We start from the raw sequence: 26,786 nt of genomic DNA on the forward strand, positions 1-26,786 counted from the left end.
CCACCGATTGACAGAAAAGGGCACATAAAAATGGTTGTATTTCCCTTAACTTCTGTTTTTCATCAGTATACACGTGCATGGTGCCAATCATTTTCTTTACCAGACATCCTTTGTTGCACTTTTTCATAAAATACCAAATTACATTATTTTGCTCTTGCGTGTCGTTTTTCTCAAACCCAGGAAGATTATAAACATACTGTTTAAGTATTGGTGTAGTACTGTGGAGTTTCTGCAGGCACTAAATTCTCTTAGCCACATATACACCAAGCTGTTGAACAGTTCAAATGACAGCTAAAAATTTTAGCACTATCCCACTAAATCTTGACAAAATTCAGGCTGGTGCAAAGATTGGCAATTAACTCCGCACAAGATTGTACTTTCTTGAAAAATATAAAAGCTTGGTATCATATTACACTAGATTTAATGAGTTATGAATAGAGTCATCATGTTGTACAGTAACAAAGCAACAGCATCTAGATATACAAAAGAATGATGATGTATCCAAATTGTAGGTAAAGTAAATCAGGTTCCAGTTCATTGTAGATTACTGCAGTTTGTATAGAAGGTAGATTGTCTGCGAAATACTAGTGTAGCCCATAGTTGAAAATTACGTAAATGTATGACAGTTTGAACTAGGAGGACATTGAATACATACAAAGAAGATAGTGTGAATGACTACAGTCTCCTTTGAATGTTGAGGCAGCGCAAGAGAAACATTAAAATTCTGCGATAGAGGAAATATAGCATATAGATCACAAGAACCTGCTTAGATAATCCATAACCATCTTCTAGGTGAGAAATTACATATATTTGTCAGCTCAGTACAGGTTGATCGTGTAAAGGTTTTGAAGGTAAAATTGGGCTAATAATGGCTTGCAAAATAGGTAAAAGCAGTCATTCTTCTAACACGGCATCCATGAATGAAAAAGAAGAAACGTTAATATCTAGTACAATAAGAAATACCCTTGCCACACACTTCCTAATGATGCACAAACGGCCGGCCGGTGTGGCCGTGCAGTTCTAGGCGCTACAGTCTGGAACCGAGCGACCGCTACGGTCGCAGGTTCGAATCCTGCCTCGGGCATGGATGTGTGTGATGTCCTTAGGTTAGTTAGGTTTAATTAGTTCTAAGTTCTAGGCGACTGATGACCTCAGAAGTTAAGTCGCATAGTGCTCAGAGCCATTTTTGATGCACAAACTACACTATCTGATCAAAAGTGTGAGGACACCTATTACCGTATTTACTCGAATCTAAGCCGCACTTTTTTTCCGGTTTTTGTAATCCAAAAAACCGTCTGCGGCTTAGAATCGAGTGCAAAGTAAGCGGAAGTTCTGATGTTGGTAGGTGCCGTCAGAACTAACTTCTGCCGTCGAATATTTGTAGCGCTACACAGGCATGTTTTGCAGGTACAATGATAAATACTGGCGCCAAAACCTCTGCATCAGTAAATAAATTTAAAAAAAGGTGGAAGACGAGCTTTTTTTCTCCGTGCCGAGTTTCGACCACTGCATTTTCATACATTATCCAACGAAGTAAATACAAATTCCGTATTGTTCATCTTCGAATGTAGCAGCATTTCAATGTACTACGAAAATCCGAATGGCAAGACTGTTTGGGATGTTTGTCAATATGGCCAACTCTACGTTCTGAAATTTTCCTACCTGTAAGAAGAGATGGTTGCTAATAGGAACTTTTTGAATTGTGAATCACATGCAGTATTCTCTTCACCATAAGAATAATATGAATATAAACATTTGCCATGTATTCTTTCGTGTTTGCTGCTATCTCATTTAAATCCTGTCTGCCTAATAAACTACGAAACTAGAGTGAAACAACAGCAAACGCGGAAGAATATACATATCATGTCATGTTTATATCCGTATTATTCTTATGCCTAATAATGATACAATCGGAAATGAAGCACGGCTATTGACTAGATTTTTAAAGCTAAGATGACCCCCATTTCTGTGCAGAATGTAATGTACTAAAGAGGGGTCTGCAAAGATTTTCAAACGGAGAAAAATTTTCGCTAAACTCTCGTTCAGAACATCGTCTATCATACGCAGTCTATTATTTAGTTCTTGTTGATGATTATCAAAGAAAGCAGCAGTGTAAGTAACAACAAATAGCAGTCTCCTGCCATTGTTTCGCTAATGAGACAATTTCTCTTTTTTTTTTTTAAATTGTAAGCGGCGGTAGCGCGCACAGAAGCAAGCCATGCCGCGAGCGACACTCATTATCAAATGTGACGAACAATGCAATAATGCATTTTCAGCTTAGAGTGACGTAAACACCTATAACAAAAAGAACGGCACTTATCAGATCAAAGAAAAATAAGCAATTGATTCAAACCAGACAAAGCACATGAAAAACGAAGGGTACCCATATAAATAAGGACGGAGCGCCTGACGCATAGCAATGGCTACCTGGTAAAGCTTAACTGCTAAGCTTACGGCTCGAACCAAACTACTGTAGCTGTATCGCCATTCATTCGACCTAAATTGTGTCTCATATTACAATGGACCAACTTTTGTTTCGATTTGGAGGTGCGGCCTAAAACTTCTGTCTCCTCTTGAATTTTGAGTCTCAAATTTCAGGTGCGGCTTAGATTCGAGAATTTTTTTTTCCTTTATTTCGAGTCTCATTTTTCATGTGCAGCTTAGATTCGAGTAAATACGGTAGTGGACATTAATATAGCGTGTGCCCATCTTCTTCTTCGACAGTTGAACTCTTCTGGGAGACACTTTCAGTGGGGTGTCTGAATGTCTGTGGATGAATGGTAGTCCGTTCTTCCTCAAGAGCCAGCATTTAACCTTTTCTTAAGCACAATAAGGAGACCACATCTTAACCACCAAAAACGCAACCATACCATAACACCACTTCCTCCATACTTCACTTTGTCACTACTCGTGATGGCAGGTAACATTCACCGCTTCATCGAACCCAAACTCTTGCAATGGATTGCACTGGGTGTAGTGTGATTCATGACATCAAGTCACTTGTTTCCAGTCATCCACTGCCCAGTGGTGTCACTTTTACCACCACTTCCAGCATTACTTACAAGGGAACCTCCCCATCGCACCCCCCTCAGATTTAGTTATAAGTTGGCACACTGGATAGCCCTTTGAAAACTGAACACAAATCAATCGTGAAAACAGGAAGAAGTTGTGTGGAGCTATGAAAAAAATTAGCAAAATATACAAACTGACTAGTCCATGCGCAAGGTAGGCAACAACAAGGATAACGAGAGCTCTGGAGTGCCGTGGTCTCGTGGTTAGCGTGAGTGGCTGCGGAACGAGAGGTCCTTGGTTCAAGCCTTCCCTCGAGTGAAGAGTTAACTTTAACTTCCTTTATTTTCGCAAAGTTATAATCTCTCTGTTCGTTCATTGACGTCTCTGTATACTGTAATAAGTTTAGCGTCTGTGTTTTGCGACCGCACCGCAAAACCGTGCGATTAGTAGACGAAAGGAGGTGCCTCTCCAATGGGAACCGAAAACATTTGATCGCAATGTCATAGGTCAACCGATTCCTCCACAGGAAAACACTTCTGATATATTCTATACGACACTGGTGACGGCATGTGCGTCACATGACAGGAATATGTTGTCGACCTACCTAACTTGTACACTTGGGAAATGGGTAAAAAGATTCTTCTACTTTGCCCGATTTAGGTTTTCTTGTGGATGTGATAATCACTCCCAAAAAAGTGATGAAAACATCAAGAGTTTATCAGATAAACTGCAACAAATGAATGCAACAGTTTCACAGTCGCACAGTTTTCCCTGTGCTCTGTCAAAACATATATTCTTAAGGTTTTCAAATTTTTCCGTTTCGGTGTAGCGTCCCCATACTACGGCGCAGTTACCTCCCATCAGATGGTCGGACGGACAGATAATAATTGTCTGAAAATAAAAAATTAAAATTTTCACTTGAAGGAAGACTTGATCCAAGGACCTCTCGTTCCGCAGCCGCTCACGCTAACCACGGGACCACGGCGCTCCTGAGCCTATATTGTCCTTGATGTTGCCTATCTTGCGCATGGACTCCTCAGTTTGTATATTTTGCTTATTTTTTGATAGTTCCACACAACTTCTTCCTGTTTTCTCGATTGATCTGTGTTCAGTTTTTCAAGGCCTATCCACTGTGCCAACTTATAACTAAATCTGAGGGGGGTGCGATGGGGAGGTTCCCTTGTTAGTATTGGAGCTCTTCAACTGTTGTACCCCATTCATTTTGATGCTCTACACACAGTCATTGTGCTAGCTGGACTAATGGTAACAATTTGGAACTCACAAGTGATTCCTGCCACTGATTTCACACACATTTTTACAGCCACTATTCACAGTGCTCAGTGATTCATGCCCATCAGTGCTTGAGGTCTACCTGGTCTTGGTTCAATTCTTCATTACTTAGGGTTGTCAAATTATTTTGATCAGATAATGTATAGATGTAGACGGTTGCCATTTCTAGCTTCTGTGCAAAAACTGGTGACCTACTCCTTCTTTTTCAATTTTTGCAGATCCTGTTAATGCGAAATGCATACGAAGTCTGATCAGTAACACATTATCCTGCTTTCATTGTCATTTCTCATAGCCATGCTTGGTTTGTGTCTTCATGAACTTAAAAGAACTATAGCTATGTTTGAGGCAAATTTTTTTCACTATCAGTTTTCTCTTGTTAATGGGAAAAAAACTTCATCTGTTCTAACCTGTAACATATGTACCCTGTGTACAGCATTACTGCCTAGCTAAAGGAACTCTTTCGCATCTATTTTAGTATTTAACTGGTTGTGATTGTTGTTCCTTCTGCTGTGTGCTTTCTGTTTCTTTTTTTATCCATTTTACTAGATGGAATCTTGAGTTTTCAGCTGTATTTATTAAAACATATTTTTGACATATTCTAGTCGGCTGACTTATTGTTTATATGAGCATGTTGGCTGATTTATATCACACAGGCACAGATATCACATCATCAGTATAGCTTCTCACAGGGACTTCTTGACTTTCATGCTTCATAATACTGTACCTCAACATTGATGTATCTGTTGAGAGTATCCTCTTTATGTTCTTGCTTGTAAAGTGAGCTGCTCAACATATCTTTTGTGCATACACTATTTAATTTGCTCAGTGTATCTCTTAGTTGATCGGCGAAACTGTCGTATGGATGCATGAAGATACGTTTACTAAACTCGGAAATCTCTATCATATTGTAGCCTATATATAATCAGAAAAAGTAAATCAGCTGATTGTAATGTGTCGAACATATATTATCAGTATTCAGATTTCCGTACATTTAGTTGAAAGAGAAGTGTCCGTTTGTTCATCATAGCATTAGTATCTGAACTTCTTACTCTTTTATGCTTAACTTTTTGCATGCTTATGGAATCACCCCCTTGTGACTGCCTAAATTTCTTATAAAATCCAACTATGGCCAGCCAGAACTGTAAGTCACTGTTATTTGTTTCCTTGCAGATTTCCTTGTAGTTGATTTACGTGACCCTCCATATGCGCCCAGGCCATTGTATCTGCTTCTGGTACGCTGCAATCAATGAACTGCATCTTGCTGCTATACTCAGTCCTCAAAAGGATCCCAATCTTAAGACCAGCTAAACATTTGAAACCAATAACTACAATGTCGGCTTTTAAGCTGGCATAGCTTTTTCATTAATAATGTACTGACACTTTTTATGTCATTTGCAGGCAACACTTTATAAACTTTAATATGTAACATACAGTGTAAAAATGCTCTGATGCATTTCATTCTGCTGCACTTCCTTCTCTCCAACATTATTTTGTTATGATCGAATCCAGGCTTTCATGATCAGATGACACTGCTGTTGGTAAGCCTTTTGGGTATAAGACCATGGTCCATGAAAGTCTTCTTATCATAACTTTTTGTGCAGAACTGCACTGGATATCTTCAGAGGCATTGCTCCTCCATTAAGTCTTTGGTCTGAAGATGTCCGGCACAATTCTGGACAAATCATTAGGAACAAAAGAGTTTCGTAGACTACGACCTTATACCCTGATAGGTTTATCAGTAGCAATTATTTTTTATATATGATCATTCTTGTCCTATTCCTTGTCACTTATTACTAGAATATTTCACTCCGTGTATTTACTTGCGATTTTGTCAAAACGTTTAACCAGACAATCAGTATACAGAATTTCATTTTTGTTAAAAACTTCATGGCAAATTAAAACTGTATTTCAGATTTGGACTTGAACCTAGAACCAGGACCGTCATGGGCTATGTTCTCAATAGAAGAGATGTATTTGCATATTGTGAAAGCTATTAGGATCAGCAGTACAATTTATTAGTGACACATGAAAATTTTTGCAGCTGATACCTGATCATATTCGCAATTTGCGAATATATCTCTTCTGTTTCATATGTCTGTAGATCATTAGTCTTGACTACTGCTTCAAACATACATGTGTGCCTCTGAAGCACATTGTATAGTATTATACAGACACTGTAAAAATACAGACATTGCAAAATTGAATGTTAATAATGACTGAGCTGTCCTGGCAAAATTCACAGCCTGCTCTCACGGCTTTACTTCCACCAGTATCTCTCAGGTGATTGGAATTGCTCCTAGGCATTAGCTTATGAGAACTCGCCTTCCTTTATATTGACTTTAATGTTTCACTACACTTTTATGTGAAGCAGTTTAGTTTCTATAATAAGTTTAGGCAGTCAGATTCTGTCCAAAGTCGTAAACTGCAGTTTTTCTAATGTATGTTCCCTTCCATACACTTAGTTTTTCTTATGTTTGATAACATTATTATTCTTTACATAATGTTCACTTCAATCTGGACAACAGCTTTCAATTTATTTATATGAAGATATGTTATGTACCAGTAATTTTAAACTTGAGGGCTGACATCCTCATTAATAACATACCACTGGTAGCATATTATTACAAGAATCATCAGTAATATATCATCTTTGTCTTCTCATTTATAATTGTTAACATCTGTTGAATCCAGAGCTTCAGTGGCCTGAAAGCAGAGCGTGGCACTCGATTAATGGCAAACAAAGGTTATACACTGTCACCTCCCTGACACCTGGAAGCCACTGAAACGGATCACGTGTGCCCTGAATACCCATTCTATAAACAAATTAATTGTTGTTGTTGTGGTCTTCAGTCCAAAGACTGGTTTGATGTAGCTTTCCGTGCTAATCTATCCTGTGCAATCATCTTTGTCTTGGAATAACTATTGCACCCTAGATCCTTCTGAATCTGCTTACTGTATTCATCTCTTGGTATCTCTCTACAATTTTTAACCACCATGCTTGCCACCAGTACTAAATTGGTGAACCGTTGGTGTCTCAAAATGTCTCCTATCGACTGACTGCTTCTTCTAGTCAGGTTCGATGTTAACAAATTGCCAGCATACATTTTATATCCTCTCTACTTCAGCTATCATCATTTATTTTGCTGCCCAAATAGCAAAACTCATCTACTACTTTAAGTGTCTCGTTTCTAATCTAATTACCTCAGCACCATCTGATTTAATTTGACTTAATTCCATTATCCTCGTTTTGCTTTTGTTGATGTTCATCTTAGATGCTCCTTTCCAGACACTGTCCTTTCTGTTCATTTGCTCATCCAACTCCTTTACTGCCTCTGACAGAATTACAATGTTATCGACAAGCCTTGAAAGTTCTTCTCCCAGAACTTTAATGCCTACTCCAAATTTTTTTCTTTCCTTTACTGCTTGCTCAATGTACAGATTGAATAACATTGGCGATAGGTTACAACCCTGTGTCACACCATTCTCAACCAGTGCTTCCCTTTTTGCCTCTCGAGTCTTATAACTGTCGTTTGGTTTCTGTACAAATTGTAAATGGCCTTTTTCTCTATGTATTTTACCCCAGCTACCTTCAGGATTTTGAAGAGAATACTTCAGTCAACACTGTCAAAAGCTTTCTCTAAGTTTAAAAATGCTGTAAATGTAGGTTCATCTTTCCATAACTCATCCTGTAAGAGAAGTTGTAGGCCTTGTGTTTTCTAGATTTCTCCGAAATCCAAATTGATTTTCTCCGAGACCAGCTTATACGAGTTTTTCCATTCTTCTGTAAAGAATTCGTGTTAGTGTTTTTCAATCATGACTTATTAGACCAGTAGTTTGATAATTTTTGCACCTGCCAGCACCTGCTTTGTTTGTATTGGAATCATTATATTCTTCTTGAACACTGAGGGTATTTTGCCCATCTCATACATATTGCTCACCAGGTGGAAGATTTTTTTTGTCATGGCTGGCTCTCCCAAGGCCATCAGTTGTTCTGACGGAATGTTGTCCACCTCTGAAGTCTTCTTTCGACTTAGGTCTTTCAGTGCTGTGTCAGATTCTTCTTGCAGTACATCTCCCATCATCTACATCCTCTTTGATTTCTGTAATATTGCCCTCAAATACACCTCCCATGTATAGACCCTCTATATACTCCTTCCCCCTTTCATCTTTTCTTTCTTTGTTTAGGATTGGTTTTCTGTATGAGCTCTTGGTATTCATAAAGCTGTTGCTCTTTTCCCCAAAGGCCTCTTTAATTTTCCTCTGGGCAATATCTATCTTTCCCCTAATGAAATATGCTTCTGAATCCTTGCACTTATGTTTCAGCTGTTCCTGCTTTCCGCTGTCTGTCAATCTCTTTTTTAAACGTTTATATTCCCTGTCCCGTGTTTCATTTGTTGAATTTTTATATATTGTGCTTTCTCCAGTGAAATTCAATATCTACTGTGTTATCCAATGATTTCTAGTAGGCCTTATTTTTTTGTCTATTTGATCATCTGCTGCTTTCACTATTTCATCTGTCAAAGCTACCCATCCATTGTCTGCTGTATTTATTTCCCCTGTTCTAGTCAATCGTTGCCTAATGCACCCTGTGAAACTGTCAACAAACTCTCATTCTTTCAGCTTATCCAGGTCTTATCTTCTTAATTTCTTATTTTTTTGCAGTTTCTTCAGTTTTAATCTACAATTATGATCATCATCATCATCATCATCATCATCATCATCATCATCATCATCATTTAAGACTGATTATGCCTTTCAGCGTAGAGTCTGGAGCATAGACCCCCTTATAAAATTCCTCCATGATCCCCTATTCAGTGCTAATATTGGTGCCTCTTCTGATGTTAAACCTACTACTTCAAAATCATTCTTAACTGAATCCAGGTACCTTGTCCTTGGTCTGCCCCGACTCCTCCTACCCTCTACTGCTGAACCCATGAGTCTCTTGGGTAACCTTGCTTCTCCCATGCGTGTAACATGACCCCACCATCTAAGCCTGTCCGCCCTGACTGCTACATCTATAGAGTTCATTCCCAGTTTTTCTTTGATTTCCTCATTGTGTACACCCTCCTGCCATTGTTCCCATCTACTAGTACCTGCAATCATCCTAGCTACTTTCATATCCGTAACCTCAACCTTGTTGATAAGGTAACCTGAATCCACCCAGCTTTCGCTCCCATACAACAAAGTTGGTCGAAAGATTGAACGGTGCACAGATATCTTAGTCTTGGTACTGACTTCCTTCTTGCAGAAGAGAGTAGATCGTAGCTGAGCGCTCACTGCATTAGCTTTGCTACACCTCGCTTCCAGTTCTTTCACTATGTTGCCATCCTGTGAGAATATGCATCCTAAGTACTTGAAACCGTCCACCTGTTATAACTTTGTTCCTCCTATTTGGCACGCAATCCGTTTATATTTCTTTCCCACTGACATTACTTTCGTTTTGGAGATGTTAATCTTCATACGATAGTCCTTACATTTCTGATCTAGCTCTGAAATATTACTTTGCAAACTTTCAATCGAATCTGCCATCACAACTAAGTCATCCGCATATGCAAGACTGCTTATTTTGTGTTCACATATCTTAATCTCACCCAGCCAGTCTATTGTTTTCAACATATGATCCATAAATAATATGAACAACAGTGGAGACAGGTTGCAGCCTTGTCTTACCCCTGAAACTACTCTGAACCATGAACTCAATTTACCGTCAACTCTAACTGCTGCCTGACTATCCATGTAAAGACCTTTAATTGCTTGCAAAAGTTTGCCTCCTATTCCATAATCTCATAGAACAGACAATAACTTCCTCCTAGGAACCCGGTCATATGCCTTTTCTAGATCTATAAAGCATAGATACAATTCCCTGTTCCACTCATAACACTTCTCCATTATTTGCCGTAAGCTAAAGATCTGGTCCTGACAACCTCTCAGAGGCCTAAACCCACACTGATTTTCATCCAATTGGTCCTCAACTAATACTCACACTTTCCTTTCAACAATACCTGAGAAGATTTTACCCACAACGCTGATTAAAGAGATACCTCTGTAGTTGTTACAATCTTTTCTGTTTCCATGTTTAAAGATTGATGTGATTACTGCTTTTGTCCAGTCTGATGGAACCTGTGCCGACTCCCATGCCATTTCAATTATCCTGTGTAGCCATTTAAGACCTGACGTTCCATTGTATTTGATGACTTCCGACTTAATTTCATCCACCCCAGCTGCTTTATTGCACTGCAATCTATTGACCATTTTCTCCACTTCCTCAAATGTGATCTTATTTTCATCATCATTCCAATCCCATTCTACCTCGAAATCTGAAACATTACTGATCGTATTTTCACCTACATTGAGCAACTCTTCAAAATATTCCCTCCATCTGCCCAAGGCATCCACAGGATTCACCAGCAGTTTTCCTGACCTGTCCAAAATACTTGTCATTTCCTTCTTACCTCCCTTTTGGAGACTGCTAATTACACTCCAGAATGGTTTTCCAGCAGCTTGACCCATAGTCTCCAATCTGTTTCCAAAGTCTTCCCAAGATTTCTTATTGGATGCTGCAATTATCTGTTTGGCTTTGTTTCTTTCTGGTGTGGGTTCCTGTAGTCATGTTCTAGTTCATGAACCACGGGCAACATATGAGTGGCCAAGTAAGTGGTCCCGACAGTCGGGATACCAGTTACTTTGGAATAAGGCTGAGCATCTCGGACATATTCTGAGTCGTGGTCACCTTTGTGCTCATACGGCAAAGACTACCAAATCCACCAGTTAGTCCCTCAGCCGTTAGGGGTAAAACCCAATGAGACTCGGGGCAAGTAAGGCTAGCAACCTGCTTCCCTGGTAATTTAAATATGATGCTGGCAACAATCAGAGCAATCTACAGTTCTTAACCAATAAATTGTGGTCAGATTCCACATCTGCCCCTGGAAATGTTTTACAATTTAAAATCTGGTTCAGAAATCTCTGTCTTACCATTATGCAATCAATCTGAAACCTTCCAGCATCTCCACAGTGTATACAGTCTTTTTTCTTGATTCTTAAATCAAGTATTTCTGATGATTAAATTATGGTCTATGCAAAATTCTACCAGACAACTTTCATTCTTTTTGCTCTTTCCATATTCATGTACTGTGTTTCCTCCTCTTCCTTTCTCTACTGTCGAAGTCCAGTCCTTCATCACAATTAATTTTTTGTATCCCCTAAATATCTGAATAATTTCTGTTATCTCATCATAGATCTCTTCTTCATCTGTGGAGCTAGCTGGCATATAAACTTGTATGACTGTGGTAGGCATGGGCTTTGTGTCACTCTTGGCTGTGATCATGCATTCACTATACTACTTAATCCACTCCTGCTTTACCTCTATTTTGCTTTGTATTTATAACCCTGTATTCACCTGACCAGAAATCCTGTTCCTTCTGCCACTGAACTTCACTAATTCCCCATATATCTAATACATTTCCCTTTTTAAATTTTTTAACCTATCTGCTGATTAAGGGATCTAACATTTCACACTCTAATCTGTAGAACTCCTGTTTTCTTTCTCCTGAAGAGTTCCTGCTCAGAGAGCCAAAAGGGGGACTTTTTACCTTGGGAATGTTTTATGGTAGAGGGTGCCATCATCATTTAATTGTACAGTAGAGGTGCATGCTGTTGCAAACAATTACGGCTGTAATTTCCTCTTGCTTTCAGCTGTTCGCAGCACCAGCACAGCAAGACCGTTTTGGTTGATTTTATAAGGTCAGATCAGTCATCCAGACTTTTGCCCTTGCAACTACTGGAAAGACTCTTACCCCACTTCAGGGGCCACATGTTTGTCTGGCCTACAGCAGGTACGCCTCTGTTTTGGTTGCACCTACAGTATGGCTATCAGCACCATTGAAGCGTGCAAGCCACCCCACGGATAGCAAAGTCCGTGGTTCAATGGGGGGCAAGTTAATTACGTATTCGTTACTCGATGTTTTTGTTCTTATGTACTTACACTGGTGAACCAAAACATGACTCACTATTTAATAGCATGTTGGTCCACAGTTGGAACGCAAAATAGCAATGATTCTGTGAGGCGTGGATTTGGCAAGTTCTTGGTAGGTTTTTAGAGGTATGTGGCACGAGGTGTCTACATGCAGATTACACAGTTCCCATATATTGTTGAATGATGGTTTTTGGCCAATAGTGTCCCAAATGTGTCCCACCGGATTCAGATCAGTCACATTTGGTGCTTCTCAAACCACTGTAGCATGATTCAGGCCTTTTGACAGAGATAGGTATCCTGACAGAAGATCCCATCGCCATTAGGGAAGATATCAAGCATGAAGAGACACAGATGATTAACCGTAATGTTCACCTAGTCCACAGTTGTCATGGTGCCTTCAATTACTGCCGCAGATGCCATGGAAACTGAGGTGAATATCTCCCATTCCGTAATAATGTCCCCATTGGTCTGCATATGTGGCATGGTGCACTTTGCCCGCATCTCGTGGTCGTGCGGTAGCGTTCTCGCTTCCCACGCCCGGGTTCCCGGGTTCGATTCCCGGCGGGGTCAGGGATTTTCTCTGCCTCGTGATGGCTGGGTGTTGTGTGCTGTCCTTAGGTTAGTTAGGTTTAAGTAGTTCTAAGTTCTAGGGGACTGATGACCATAGATGTTAAGTCCCATAGTGCTCAGAGCCATTTGAGCCATGGTGCACTTTTCAAGCAGAGATTCTTGTGGGTGACTGAGTATCCAGACATGACCGTCAACCTGGTGTGTCATGGAACATTATTCATCTGACCAAGTGAAACATTTCCATATATCCTGCATCTAATCTTAATGAACCCTTGCCTACTGCAAGTGTAATAGATGATGTTGTTGAGTCAACATGGGAAGGCATTGGAGTTTCCTGTTGCAGAGCCCTTTGTTCAACATGTTTTAAATGGTGTGCTCTAAAACACTTCTACCTGCACTAGAATTGACACATGTCAGATCTGCCACAGATCACTGCCTGTTCTGCTTCTGTGATGTGGCGTGGATGTCCAACAGCTCATCACCTACTTGGGGTTTTCATTCAGCCATTGTGTAGATGCTCACAACAATAGCACATGAACTACTGACCTGTTTCACCATTTATGAGATGCTTACTCTCGGGCACCAGGCCGTAACAGTGTACAATTTGTCAAAGTTGCTTGTTTGAGTCGATTTCCGTATTTGTGGCCCCATCCATCTTCGCTCCTATATACTTTCCTTTCTTCAACATGTGGCCACAACGTCACCAAGTGGTATTCAAGCTCACGGTGGGCAGTCATCATAATTTTTGGTTCATAAGTGCATATATTCTATAAATTATACAGTCTGTTACATGTGGCCTCATACATCTGGAACCATTAACATGTTCTAATTTAACAGAAATGGTGCCATATTAATTTTTTTTATGTTAATGTTTTCGCATTCTTGTCACTATTTTATGTTGTTCCCAGTTTTATAATTTTCAAACAAATCTTCTAATGGTCTGGTTGATTTATGAGAAGTGTAGATGCATAAGTGTATTTAATCACACTGTTTTCTGCTTTGTTGATGGATTCGTATCATCTACATATTATTGCAAATTACTGTTCTTTTGTTAAGTTGTGGATAGAATTGCTTGTGTCTTGGAAGTTCATAATCGGAGCAGAATTATAGACACACATTTTAATATTGATTTGTTTGGATGGTTTCTTTAAGCTCACCGTTACATATTTGATCATTTTTTTATTTAGAAATTTTACATGAAATTTGTACTGAAGTTTAATTTCTCCCCTCCAGGTTGACGTTTTTGAGTGAATACATATCTCGTTATTGTGAAACAGTAATGAGTGAAGATTATGTTTCTCTGCTAACTGTTGTGACTGATCAGTTAAATTCTTGCAGAGACACACTACTAATGGCATGCCTTTGCAGGTGAGTGTTTCATTACTAGACCTAGGATATTTAGGTGACAAAACAGGAGCAAAATTTTGGTCAAAAGAGTTGCCAATTCCAAACATGATATTTGTCATGAATTGTGTATTAAATTGTAAACCTACTAAAGGCATTGGAAAATGTAGTGAAACACATTGCTGAACAGACTGACCTATGTCTGTCATTCATTCAGAAACCTGGTGAAACAAATAGCATTTAAGATTTTAGTATTTTGTTTATTTATTTTTTATTTTAGGGAGACTTTTGCAATCATTCAGCAATACTTGTAAACAGACAACAAACAGATACTAATCTTGTTTTTGAATGGTAATCAGGATTCTTCCTGTACATCAGGGTTATTGACTAAGCTTTACTTCAGCTTCTGTTTTCCAATATCTTCAAGCACATCTTTCATGTCTTTCAAAATGGTTCATTATTCTTCTTTCTTGAAACATTCCTCATCCAGTTTGTTATGGCCGTTGACAACTGTGTGTGACATAAAGTTCATTTTGCTGTTATTGTTTTCCTGATAGTTCTGTAAAGCGTTTCTTACAGCAGAAGAATCATCTGACAAAGCATCTAATAGTCTGTGTAAAGGCTTAAAATTATTACAGGTAATGCAGCTTTCAGCCAAGTACCCCATCTAGTAATGATGGGGAAAGTGGTACACAATTTATTTGTAATTCTGGTGTTCTGGCTGGAGCTTTTTTCAAGATTCTCTGAATTTAAGCTAAAAATACATTGACACAGTATAATGTTGTTCTTTTAATGCCTCAAAATGTAGATGAAAACTGTGCATGATGCAGATAGTGTGTTTCAGTTACTGAACTTAGACTTGAGATTGGAAGATGCAAGTAACATATAAACTGTATGATCTATATTCATTTGTAATTTTACTCCATCGATTCACATCGCAAAATATGCATCATTGCAAATATGTGTCATGGTGGCATTGTCAGTTGGTATTATCTGCTTTCTGAAGAAGACAGATTAACAAAAACTGGGTTTTACTTGTTCTCTGTTCAAGGACACTGGTGCAACATTCAATATGCATCTGTTCTACAAGTCTCTAGTTTCTTTTAGAATGAAATGAAGAACCTAATCCATGAAACGCTTGCAGAAACAATCCTAAAAGTAAAATTCATGGTGAAATATCTAAAATGGAAGACAAAATTGATGACTTAACCTTCAGTCCTCTACATCTGTGTTATTTGAATTATTGTTGTGGTCTTCAGTGCAGAGACTGGTTTGATGCAGCCCTCCATGCTAGTCTATCCTGCACTAGCTGCTTCATCTCCAAGTAAATATTGCAACCTAGATCCTTCTGAATCTCATTAGTGTATTGAATTACGACTTTAGAATGAAATACTAAAAGAATATCAAATATCACAAATAAAACTGAGGAGAAAGGAGCAGCATGTTACAGTAAAGTGGCAGGTAGTTGTAGGAGATTTTGCTGTTCTATTCTAATATCTGGAAGATGGCGGATTATATATACACTCATTGAACAAATAGCCAAGAATCTCTAAGAGATAGCCAGATTCATCCCCAACATAAAAAAATCCATAACAGTTTTTACAGACAGACATTGGTCAAATGTTGTTTGTTGTGGTCTTCAGTCCTAAGACTGGTTTGATGCAGCTCTTCATGCTAATCTATCCTGTGCAAGCTTCTTCATCTCCCAGTACCTACTGCAACGTACATCCTTCTGAATCTGCTTAGTGTATTCATCTCTTGGTCTCCCTCTACGATTTTTACCCTCCACGCTGCCCTAGAATACTAAATTTGTGATCCCTTGATGCCTCAGAACATGTCCTACCAACCGATCTCTTCTTCTAGTCAAGTTGTGCCACAAAATTCTCTTCTCCCCAATCCTATTCAATACCTCCTCATTAGTTATATGATCTACCCATCTAATCTTCAGCATTCTTCTGTAGCACCACTTTCGAAAGCTTCTATTCTCTTCTTGTCCAAACTATTTATCGTCCATGTTTCACTTCCATACACTCCATACAAATACTTTCAGAAATGACTTCCCGACACTTAAATCTATACTCGATGTTAACAAATTTCTCTTCTTCAGAAACGCTTTCCTTGCCATTGCCAGTCTACATTTGATATCCTCTCTACTTCGACCATCATCAGTTATTTTGTTCCCAAAATAGCAAAACTCCTTTACTACTTAAAGTGTCTCATTTCCTGATCTAATTCCCTCAGCATCATCTGATTTAATTTGACTACATGCAATTATCCTTGCTTTGCTTTTGTTGATGTTCATCTTATATCCTCCTTTCATAACACTGTCCATTCTGTTCATCTGCTCTTCCAAGTCCTTTGCTGTCTCTGACAGAATTACAATGTCATCGGTGAAGCTCAGAGTTTTTATTTCTTCTCCATGGATTTTAATACCTACTCCAAATTTTTCTTTTGTTTCCTTCACTGCTAGCTCTATATAGATTGAATAACATCGGGGATAGGCTACAACCCTGTCTCACTCCCTTCCCAACCATTGCTTCCCTTTCATGCCCCTCGCCTCTTATAACTGCTATCTGGTTTTTGTACAAATTGTAATTAGCCTTTCGCTCCTTGTATTTTACCCCTGCCACCTTTAGAATTTGAAAGAGAGTATCCCAGTCAGCATTGTCAAAAGCTTTCTCTAAGTCTACAAATGCTAGAAACGTAGGTTTGCCTTTCCTTAATCTAGCTTCTAAGATAAATCGTAGGGTCAGTATTGCCTCACGTGTTCCAATATTTCTACGGAATCCAAACTGATTTTCCCCGAGGTCGGCTTCTACCAGTTTTTCCATTCGTCTGTAAAGAATTTGTGTTAGTATTTTGCATCCGTTTTTCCATTCGTCTGTAAAGAATTCACGTTAGTATTTTGCATCTGTGACTTATTAAACTGATTGTTCGGTAATTTTCACATCTGTCAGCACCTGATTCCTTTGGGATTGGAATAATTATATTCTTCTTGAAGTCGGTGGGTATTTCACCTGTTTCATACATCTTGCTCACCAGATGGTAGAGTTTTGTCAGGACTGACTCTCCCAAGGCCGTCAGTAGTTCTAATGGAATGTTGTCTACTCCCGGGGCCTTGTTTCGACTCAGGTCTTTCAGAGCTCTGTTTAACTCTTCACGCAGTATCATATCTCCCATTTCATGTTCATCTACATCCTCTTCCATTTCCATAATATTGTCCTCACATACATTGCCCTTGTATAGACCCTCTATATATTCCTTCCACCTTTCTGCTTTCCCTTCTTTGCTTAGAACTGGGTTTCCATCTGAGCTCTTGATATTCATACAAGTGGTTCTCTTTTCTCCAAAGGTCTCTTTAATTTTCCTGTAGGCAGTGTCTATCTTACCCTTAGTGAAATAAGCCTCTATATCCTTACATTTATCCTCTAGCCATCGCTGATTACCCATTTTGCACTTCCTGTCAATCTCATTTTTGAGACGTTTGTATTCCTTTTTGCCTGCTTCATTTACTGAATTTTTATATTTTCTCCTTTCATCAATTAAATTCAATGTTTCTTCTGTTACCCAAGGATTTCTACTAGCCCTTGTCTTTTTACCTACTTGATCCTCTGCTGCCTTCACTACTTCACCTCTCAAAGCTACTCATTCTTCTTCTACTGTATTCCTTTCCCCCATTCCTGTCAATTTTTCCGTTATGCTCCCCCTGAAACTCTATAACCTCTGGTTTAGTCAGTTTATCCAGGTCCCATCTCCTTAAAGTCCCACCTTTTTGCAGTTTCTTCAGTTTTAATCTACAGTTCATAACCAATAGATTGTGGTCAGACTCCACATCTGCCCCTGGAAATGTCTTACAATTTAAAACCTGGTTCCTAAATCTCTGTCTTACCATTATATAATCTATCTGATATCTTCTAGTATCTCCAGGGTTCTTCCATGTATACAACCTTCTTTCATGATTCTTGAACCAAGTGTTAGCTATGATTAAGTTGTGCTCCGTGCAAAATTCTATAAGGCGGCTTCCTCTTTTATTTCTTAGCCCCAATCCATATTCACCTACTATGTTTCCTTCTCTCCCTTTTCCTACTACCGAATTCCATTCACCCATGACTATTAAATTTTTGTCTGCCTTCACTATCTGAATAATTTCTTTTATTTTATCATACATTTTGTCCATTTCTTCGTCACCTGCAGAGCTAGTTGGCATATAAACTACTGTAGTAGGTGTGGGCTTCGTGTCTATGTCTATCTTGGCCACAATAATGTGTTCACTATGCTGTTTGTAGTAGCTTACCCGCACTCCTATTTTTTAAATTCATTATTAAACCGACTCCTGCATTACCCCTATTTGATTTTGTATTTATAACCCTGTATTCGCCTGACCAAAAGTCTTGTTCCTCCTGCCAGCGAACTTCACTAATTCCTACTATATCTAACTTTAACCTATCCATTTCCCTTAATTTTCTAACCTACCTGCTCGATTAAGGGATCTGACATTCCACACTCCGATCCGTAACAGAGACAAAAAAGTTTATGTATCTACATTTACAAAGGGTATCCTATAAGTAAGTTTCCCTTTTTTGTAAAGATCATTACTCTCAATTCATGATGTTAAAATAACAAACAATGGAAAATCCACGGTGGAATGGAACATTATGAAAAGGAAAGTTGCCACTCACCATATAGCAGAGAAGCTGAGGCGCACATAGGTACAACAAAAAGACTGTCACAAATAAGCTTTTGACCAGCAAATCCTTTGTCAAAAATACCTCTCTCTCTCTCTCTCTCTCTCTCTCTCTCTAACACAACTCACACGCATGACTGCAGTCTCTGGCAACTGAAGCCACATTGTGAGCAACAGCACCAGTGTATGATGGGAGTAGCAATGTGGGGGGGGGGGGGGGGGGTAAGGAGGAGACTGGAGTGCTGAGGGGGAGGGATGAGAGGTTGGGGTGGGGGACAATGAATTGCTGCTGAGGAGTGTTGGCTGTCATGTCCACATAGAATGCAACGGAGTGGTTGCCGCATAGCTTGTAGAACACATGACTGGTTTCACAGGTCCAACCCACTATCATTCCCACACCTCCCAAAGTGGTATCCTGGCGTCCACCGAACCTACACGATATACTTGTCGATCCCTACACAACCCCTGCTCCCAAACCCTTACCTCATGGCTCATATCCCTGTAATTGACATAGCTGCAAGACCTGTCCTATATATCCTCCCACCACCATCTACTCCAGTCAGGTCAGAAACATCACCTATCCCATCAAAGGCATGGCTACCTGTCAGTGACAGACTATCTCTGGAAGTTTATGTCAGTGACAGAATTAAGTGCAGCAATTCTATCTTTACAAATTTTAACTTCCTCTTTGGAAACTCCTGAATGTGAGGTGTGATGTAACTCTGATTGAGAGTGTCATGCTTTATCTCGCTCCTCAGAAACCTTTACTCAGAGATGCTTAAAGTTACTTCCCTCCAACATAACATCATAGAAGCGAAAAGTCTGATGGGTAGTGGTGCAAGTGAGCGAGTTCCAATACTCTGGATCTCGCTTGTTCCTAACACTGTTCCATTTGACTTTAAACACTACAATTTCCAGCAGCTTATTGTTTGCTTATACATGGGATATGCCTAGTTTCTCTGCTAGGAACAACAACAACAACAACAACAACAACAATAATAATAATAATAATAATAATAATAATAATTTATTTCTATATTTTGCATTTGAAAATGACAGTGCCTCGGCCATAAATTGATCTCGCATGTATTGTTACCAGCATGTGGTTCCTTAACCTGGTTGTACTTTGCACGTGCAGTTTAACTGGTGCATTGGATGAATTGTGATTAAGATGTTGTAAATAGGGACAGGAAAAAATAATTTTATTTTATGGTCAAGTTTTGCGTTATTTTGGCCAAATTTGATTTTATGTTTTGCCAAATTCTAGGCTATTTTTTGCCAGATCTGATGTTTTCCTGAGCCAGATTCGGTGTTACCTTTTTGTTCCAAATTTAGTGTTACTGTTTTTGTGAAATTTAGTGTAATTTTTTTGCCAAATTTGGTCTACTTTTTCGTCAAATTAATTTTTTTGGCAATTTCGGCATTTTTTCCAATTTGGTATTTGCCAATTTCCAGTTTTATGCCAAATTTTGTGCTATTTTTTTGCCAATTTCACTGTTTGTCAGTTCCATATTTTTCTCTTACTGTGTTTATTTTTTGCTAAATTCAGAGTTAGTGTTCTAGTAAATTTGGAATTAGTTTTCTGCTAAATTAACCGTCAGCATTTTGCCAAACTCTGAGTTAGCGTTTAGCCAAACTCTGAGTTAGGGTTTTGCCCCACTCGGAGTTGGCGTTTTGCCCGACTCGGAGTTGGCGTTTTGGCCTACTCGGAGTTTTTTTTTACCAAATTTGGAGAGTTTCGCCAAATCCAGAGTTATTTTTCAACAAATCAGGTTTTTTTTTTGCTGGTTATTTTTCCCAAATTGGTGGTTATTTTTGCAAAATTTTTGTTATTTTTGCCAGTTGTTTCCTTTTTGTGGCTGTTTTTTCCATATTTACGGCTGCTTTTACTAGATTCATTGTCATGTTTGGCCAGATTCCGTGTTGCCTTTTTTGCCAAATGTGGTCTTACCTTTTTAACCATATTTGTTGGTTTTGTTTGCTAAATTCAGTGGTTTTGTGTGCCAAATTCAGTGTTTTTTCTGCAAATATGTTGTTTTTTGCTAATTTCAGTGTTTTTTCTCTGTTTTCAGTGTTATTTTTTAAATTTCTGTGTTAGTTTTGACATCACATCATACTGTAGTTATACAGAAGTGTTCATTGTTTTTAAGATTATACATGAACCATAGCCTTGAGGAAACAAGATTAAAAATTGCAGTTTGAGCATTCAATAACTAGCAGTTATTAAAGTCAACAAACTGCCGTTCTCAGATTTATATGCAATAATGACAAATTTCTTGATATTTTGTAAAAATTGCTGACTTTGTGATATTTAATAAAAACTGCCAGGTTCATGATATTTCATTGAAAGCTCCCAATTTTGCATTATTGTTTTCATGAAATTTTCCTCTCCCTATCTATAAATTATTCAGCTTATAACAGTGGAAAATATGGGATAGAATAATGACAGTATTTTGAAAAGAATAGATTGCTACTCATGATGTAGTGGATGTTGAGTCGCAGACAGGTGCAACAAAAGGCCTCATTCAGAAGCAGACAACACACAACACATTCACATAAATACATCTCACACACACATGACCGCTGTCTCTGGTCACCGAGGGACACTGAAGTATTGTCTAACCATCTCACTGACCCCAAGCCTGAATAGATTCTTAGAATATTTAGTTGTACAAAGCAGAATGCATAAGATATTTCACTGTAACTCTGTTGTACTACAGAATTTGATTTGTTTTCAGGTGCTGTAGTTCACTTCTTAAAGTTGACAAGAACCTGAGAGAAGATTTTGTGGAGAGTGGGGTTGTTGTTAAACTGTGGAAAAACATCCTTGATGTTGTGCTGAGGTATGTAATTGGTAATAGATAAGTGAAATGTAAATGATGTACTAAAATTGAAATGCAAAACAACAGAGTTCTCAGTATGAATATAATAAGTTCCTGTATTTCACGCACTAGAAATGTACTTACAGTGTTTGTGATGTTAGTGTGTAGAGAGAACTTTTCTATATAACAGGAAGAAAATTTGTATGAATTTATTTTTTGTTCTTTAGGACCTCTGTAACAATTATAGATGATCGTGGAATACGTTACATTACATAGATCCACAATACCTAAGTAATAGTTAAAGCGTTGCAACAACAGCAACAATAATAAACTCCCCCCCCTCCCCCCCTCCTTAGCCCAGCAACAATAATAAACTCCCCCCCCCTCCCCCCCTCCTTAGCCCCTGGCCCCCTCCTCACTTCTCTCTCTCTCTCTCTCTCTCTCTCTCTCTCTCTCTCTCTCTCTCTCTGAGCAAGCTAGCACCATGGTTAGCACAGTGGTCTGGCATTGAGAATGACAGCAGGTCAATTCTCTGTCTGACCATTGAGATGTTTCCTTTCTTTGGTTTCCCAACATTGTTCAAGGCGACAACGAAAACATATGTTATCCTGTAACTACAGTATCAAAGAGCTGCAATGGAATTTGCCAAGTTCCATGCAAATACCTGGGTGTAACAGTTTGTAGGGATATCAAATGGAGTCAGCACATAGGTTTAGTCACAAATAAAGCAGGTGGCAGATTTCATTTCATTGGAAAATACTTGCGAAAGGCACTCAGTCTGCAATGAAGATTGCTTACAGAACGTTGAAGCGACCCTTCCTAGAATACTGCTCAGTTGTGTGGGAGCTGTATCAAATAGAACTAATAGGGGATAGTGAACTTGCAGAAAAAAGAGCAGCAATGGTCATAGGTTTGCTTGAATGTGCCACGGAGGTGCTGAAAACAGTGATCTGGAAGGCCTATGTACAAAGTTTCAGAAATTAACTTTAAGTTGAATCTAGAAGTATACTACAATCCCCTACATATTGCTGTCATAGAGATATTGGGAACAATATTAAATTAATAACAGCAGGCACAGATGTGTTTAAGCAATGTGTCTTCCCACATTCCATACCTAACTGGAATGAGAAGCAGCCTTAATAATAGTACAATGGGAAATACCATTTGCCATACATTTCACAGTGATTTGCAGGGTATGAATTACATGTAGATTGTCCCTTTGGAAAACATATGACATTGTCAGTGGGATGACTTTAGTGTGCAGGAGGTCTCGTAAATGTGTTGTTATTGTAAACAGAAAGCATTTCATTTGAAATTGTGTGTTGTGTTTTGCAGTAAATAAACAACTTGATGGATGTTTAGGTCAATAAAATCTACAAAAAGTTTAGCAGCTTAGTCTTGAAACACAATCACCATTATTTTCATATGTGGTTTTGTTTGATCGCATTTTCTCACTTCAGTTTACTATACATCATAATGCGTGGACTCTTTGTAGAGTCTGTATGGTATAAAGGCGCCCCACTTCATCACCAATAATGATATTAGATTGGTACATAAGTTCGAAACATTCTTACATAAGTTTAATAAACACAACAGATACACATGACAGAGACTATTCATCAACAGTGTATTCTCCTTCACTATTTACAGCAGTCTGGCAAAGCTGGGGTACCTTTTGGATTCAGTGACTATAGAAATCATGTGGTTTCGAGACGAATAACCCATTGAGCCATGTTTGCAGTGCACTGGAACAGTGCATTATCATGGAGTAGCATCACTTCACACACTGTTCCAGGTCATTGTTCTTGGACTGCTGCAACACGTATCAATATCAGCAGCAGTGGTTACACCTCTGGAAAGCAATTCATAGTACACCATGCCATCGCTGTTTCACCAGGTGCATAACATTATCTTTTTTGGATAAGCGCAGCTCTTTGTATGGGTAGTTGCTGCTTTGTTTTGGCTCAGCCATCTGTTCTATTCCTTATGTCAGCATAAAGACAACATTTCTCATCAACAGTAACAATACAGGATAGGAATGGTTGCTGTTGTTCATGAGCCAGTTGACGAAAAAATGAAATGAGCGTATGGAATTGTTAGCCGGGATGTCCCGGTTGGGTTCGGCTGCCAAGTGCAAGTCTTATTTCAGTCGGTGCTACATTGGGTGCAAGTAAGGATGCAAATAAGGCCATCCAGTGATTTTTGTGATTTTGGCTTTGAGCATGCAGTACCCACACACCCAATTTTGGAACCTTCCTCATTGCATGTAAATGACACACAATAAAGGAATGATCACAGTTAAGATGATCCTCCTCAAAAATGAGAAAACCATTTTCTTGCTGTGTCCATTGGCATTATCCCAATAAGGGGTACAGATGTGACCTCCTGCCTGTGCTGCTGTCACCCCTCAGTTGAACTCAAACAGAAGAATATGTCTGGAATGTTCAGAATTGTCTACTTGGCACTCCATTTTCTAGTGTCCATAGCTGCAATCACCGTCTCCAAATGACGAAATGACAATATGTAAACTGAACTGCGAATAAAAAATTACAATCGATAAATGACCCATAGCAACTGGAACACCAAAATGCAAAACAAAAACACTACGAACTTATGCAACAACCTAATATGAAGAAGGAAAAAGCGCATCATCGTAAAAAAGAAAAAAGGTAAGAAGCAGCACCTGCAGTGCCATGATCTGTGTTTGTGAATGTTTCTCGACGTATTGGCTATCATGTGGATAATTTATGAGAACCTGACATGTAGTTTTGAGTTTTGTATTTTAAAATACTGTAGAAAAATTACTTATCCTGAAGTCACGGTTTTATTTAACATTTGCTTTTAATGGTGATAAAGATTGTCAGGCCGAATGTTAAGCCTACGTCATTTCCACATCACAAGCATTTGAATGACGTTTGCTTAATGTAGGACATATGGTTTTTCTCTTTTTTTATATTTTGTTTTGTGTCCAAACAATTTCGCACTATTGACATTAATTTCAGTTGATACTCCATTCAACTACATCAAGAAATTGAATCCATGAGTAGATTCTACATTTGATAAAGTTATTTGTTTCACTTGACATCCCACTGTCATGCTAATGCAATGGATACCAGTATGGCAGTTTGTCCTTTACTCATTATAGGAGTTCATGTGTTACGAAATACACTGAAGAGCCAAAGAAACTGGTACACCTGCCTAATATTGTGAAGGGCCCCTATAAGCATACAGAAATGGTGCGACACAACATGGCATGTACTCGACTGTTGCCTGGTGTAGTGCTGGATGGAATTGACACCATAAATCCAGCAAGGCTATCCATAAATCCCTAAAAGTTCAAGGGAGTGGAGATCTCTTCTGAACAGCATGTTGCAAGGCATACCAGATTTGCTCAATAGTGTTCATGTCTGGGGAGTTTGGTGGCCAGTGGAAGTGTTTAAACTCAGAAGAGTTTTCCCGGAGCCACTCTGTAGCAATTCTGGATGTGTGAGGTGTAGCATTGTCCTGGAATTTCCCAAGTCCATCGGAATGCACAATGGACATGAATGGATGCAGGTGATCACAGGATGCTTAAATACGTATTACCTGTCAGAGTCATATCTAGACGTATCAGGGGTCCCATATCACTTCAATGGCACACGCCCAACACCGTTATAGAGCCTCCACCAGCTTGAACAGTCCCCTGTTGACATGCAGGATCCATGGATTCATGAGGTTGTCTCCATACCCATACATGTCCATCTGGTTGATACAATTTGAAACGAGACTCTTCTGACCAGGCAACATGTTTCCAGTCATCAGCAGTCCAATGTTGATGTTGGTGTTGACAGGCCCAGGCAAGGTGTAAAGCTTTGTGTTGTGCATCCATCAAGGGTACACGAGTGGTCCTACAGCTCCGAAACCCCATATCGATGATGTGTCATTGAATGGTTTGCACGCTTGCACTTCCTGATGGCCCAGCATTGAAATCTGCAGCAGTTTGCAGAAGGTTTGCACTTCTGTCACTTTGAATGATTCTCTTCAGTCATCATTTGTCCTGTTCTTGCAGGATCTTTTTCCGGCCCCAGCCAACTTTTACTTACGCCTTCAAATATCAACAGTGTTTACAGTTGTCCAGATCACCAGCTTCTTGATGATTCCCTCTTGGCACCAAGTAAAACCTTTTTTAATAATGAAAGGCTGAATTGAAAATCCCTTTCCCCCTTGATGTTGTGCGCCACATGTGTCAACAAAGCTGCAGTCATACCCAGGATGCAGTTAACATTATAAAAGAAACTGCTACCAGGACCGTGTCACTCACTGTCGGTCTTGCAAGTACAGACACCTGGCAGCTGTGTGTCAATGAGTTGTATATTGTGTCACATAAAAACACTACCTGGTGAAGCCATATTTCTCCACATGGTCACGTCAGCTGTGTGGACAGCCCATCAAGCACTGCGGAATCTGACAGTGGCTCTCATTATTAATGGCCAGTCAGTGTAGTTCCAGCTGGACTGTAGCTGCCTTGTCACTAATCAGTGAAGACTGCCAAAAGTCAGTTCCTCCCCTTCGGAAAACTGTCACTTACAGTACACGTTGAATGTGTACTAATATTCTTAGTTGTAGATTTGCCTGATTCGGTTTTAACATTTTGAGCTTAGATGCCCTTACAGCATTTGATTTCAGACTAGTGAAGCTCATAAACTTACTGTCCAAAGCAGTGCCATTTGCTGATTTTGATTATTTATGTGCTGTGTACAAGGAAACTATTGAACCATCATTGGGTTGTGCAAAAAGTTTTGCTGCTTATGTTTTAATGAAATTGTTGCACTTTACCATTTGCTGTTAGAGATGTTCTTTAGGTTGAGCTCACACAGCATCAGGAATGAGTGTTATTTCCCTGATATCAGACAGGCAATGGGTGATGCCAATGGTTGTCATTAAAAAGCCTTATGAGTCTGTACTCATTTGTGGTAATTTTAAAGTAACTATCAATGTTCAGTCAAATGTTAATCTCTTTCCTGTACCATGGCTGGAGGAGTTGTTACAAGGCTAGCTAGAACTCAATATTATTCAAAATTTGGTTTAAAAGATGTATGTCTACTACTCCCAT

At 39.1% G+C, this 26,786-nt stretch overlaps 1 protein-coding gene across 1 annotated transcript in view; it reads left to right on the top strand.

Moving 5' to 3' along the window:
- Nucleotides 1–26,786, top strand: part of LOC126161971 (serine-protein kinase ATM) — a 481,619-nt gene that overhangs the window by 140,604 nt on the left and 314,229 nt on the right. Inside the window, exons 11-12 of the mRNA XM_049918161.1 lie at nt 14,078–14,212; nt 21,611–21,715. Of these exons, the coding sequence (XP_049774118.1) occupies nt 14,078–14,212; nt 21,611–21,715 (240 nt within the window). The remainder of the gene's footprint in view (nt 1–14,077; nt 14,213–21,610; nt 21,716–26,786) is intronic.

Source organism: Schistocerca cancellata, chromosome 2 (genome assembly GCF_023864275.1).
Source record: "Schistocerca cancellata isolate TAMUIC-IGC-003103 chromosome 2, iqSchCanc2.1, whole genome shotgun sequence".
Lineage (NCBI taxonomy): Eukaryota > Metazoa > Arthropoda > Insecta > Orthoptera > Acrididae > Schistocerca > Schistocerca cancellata.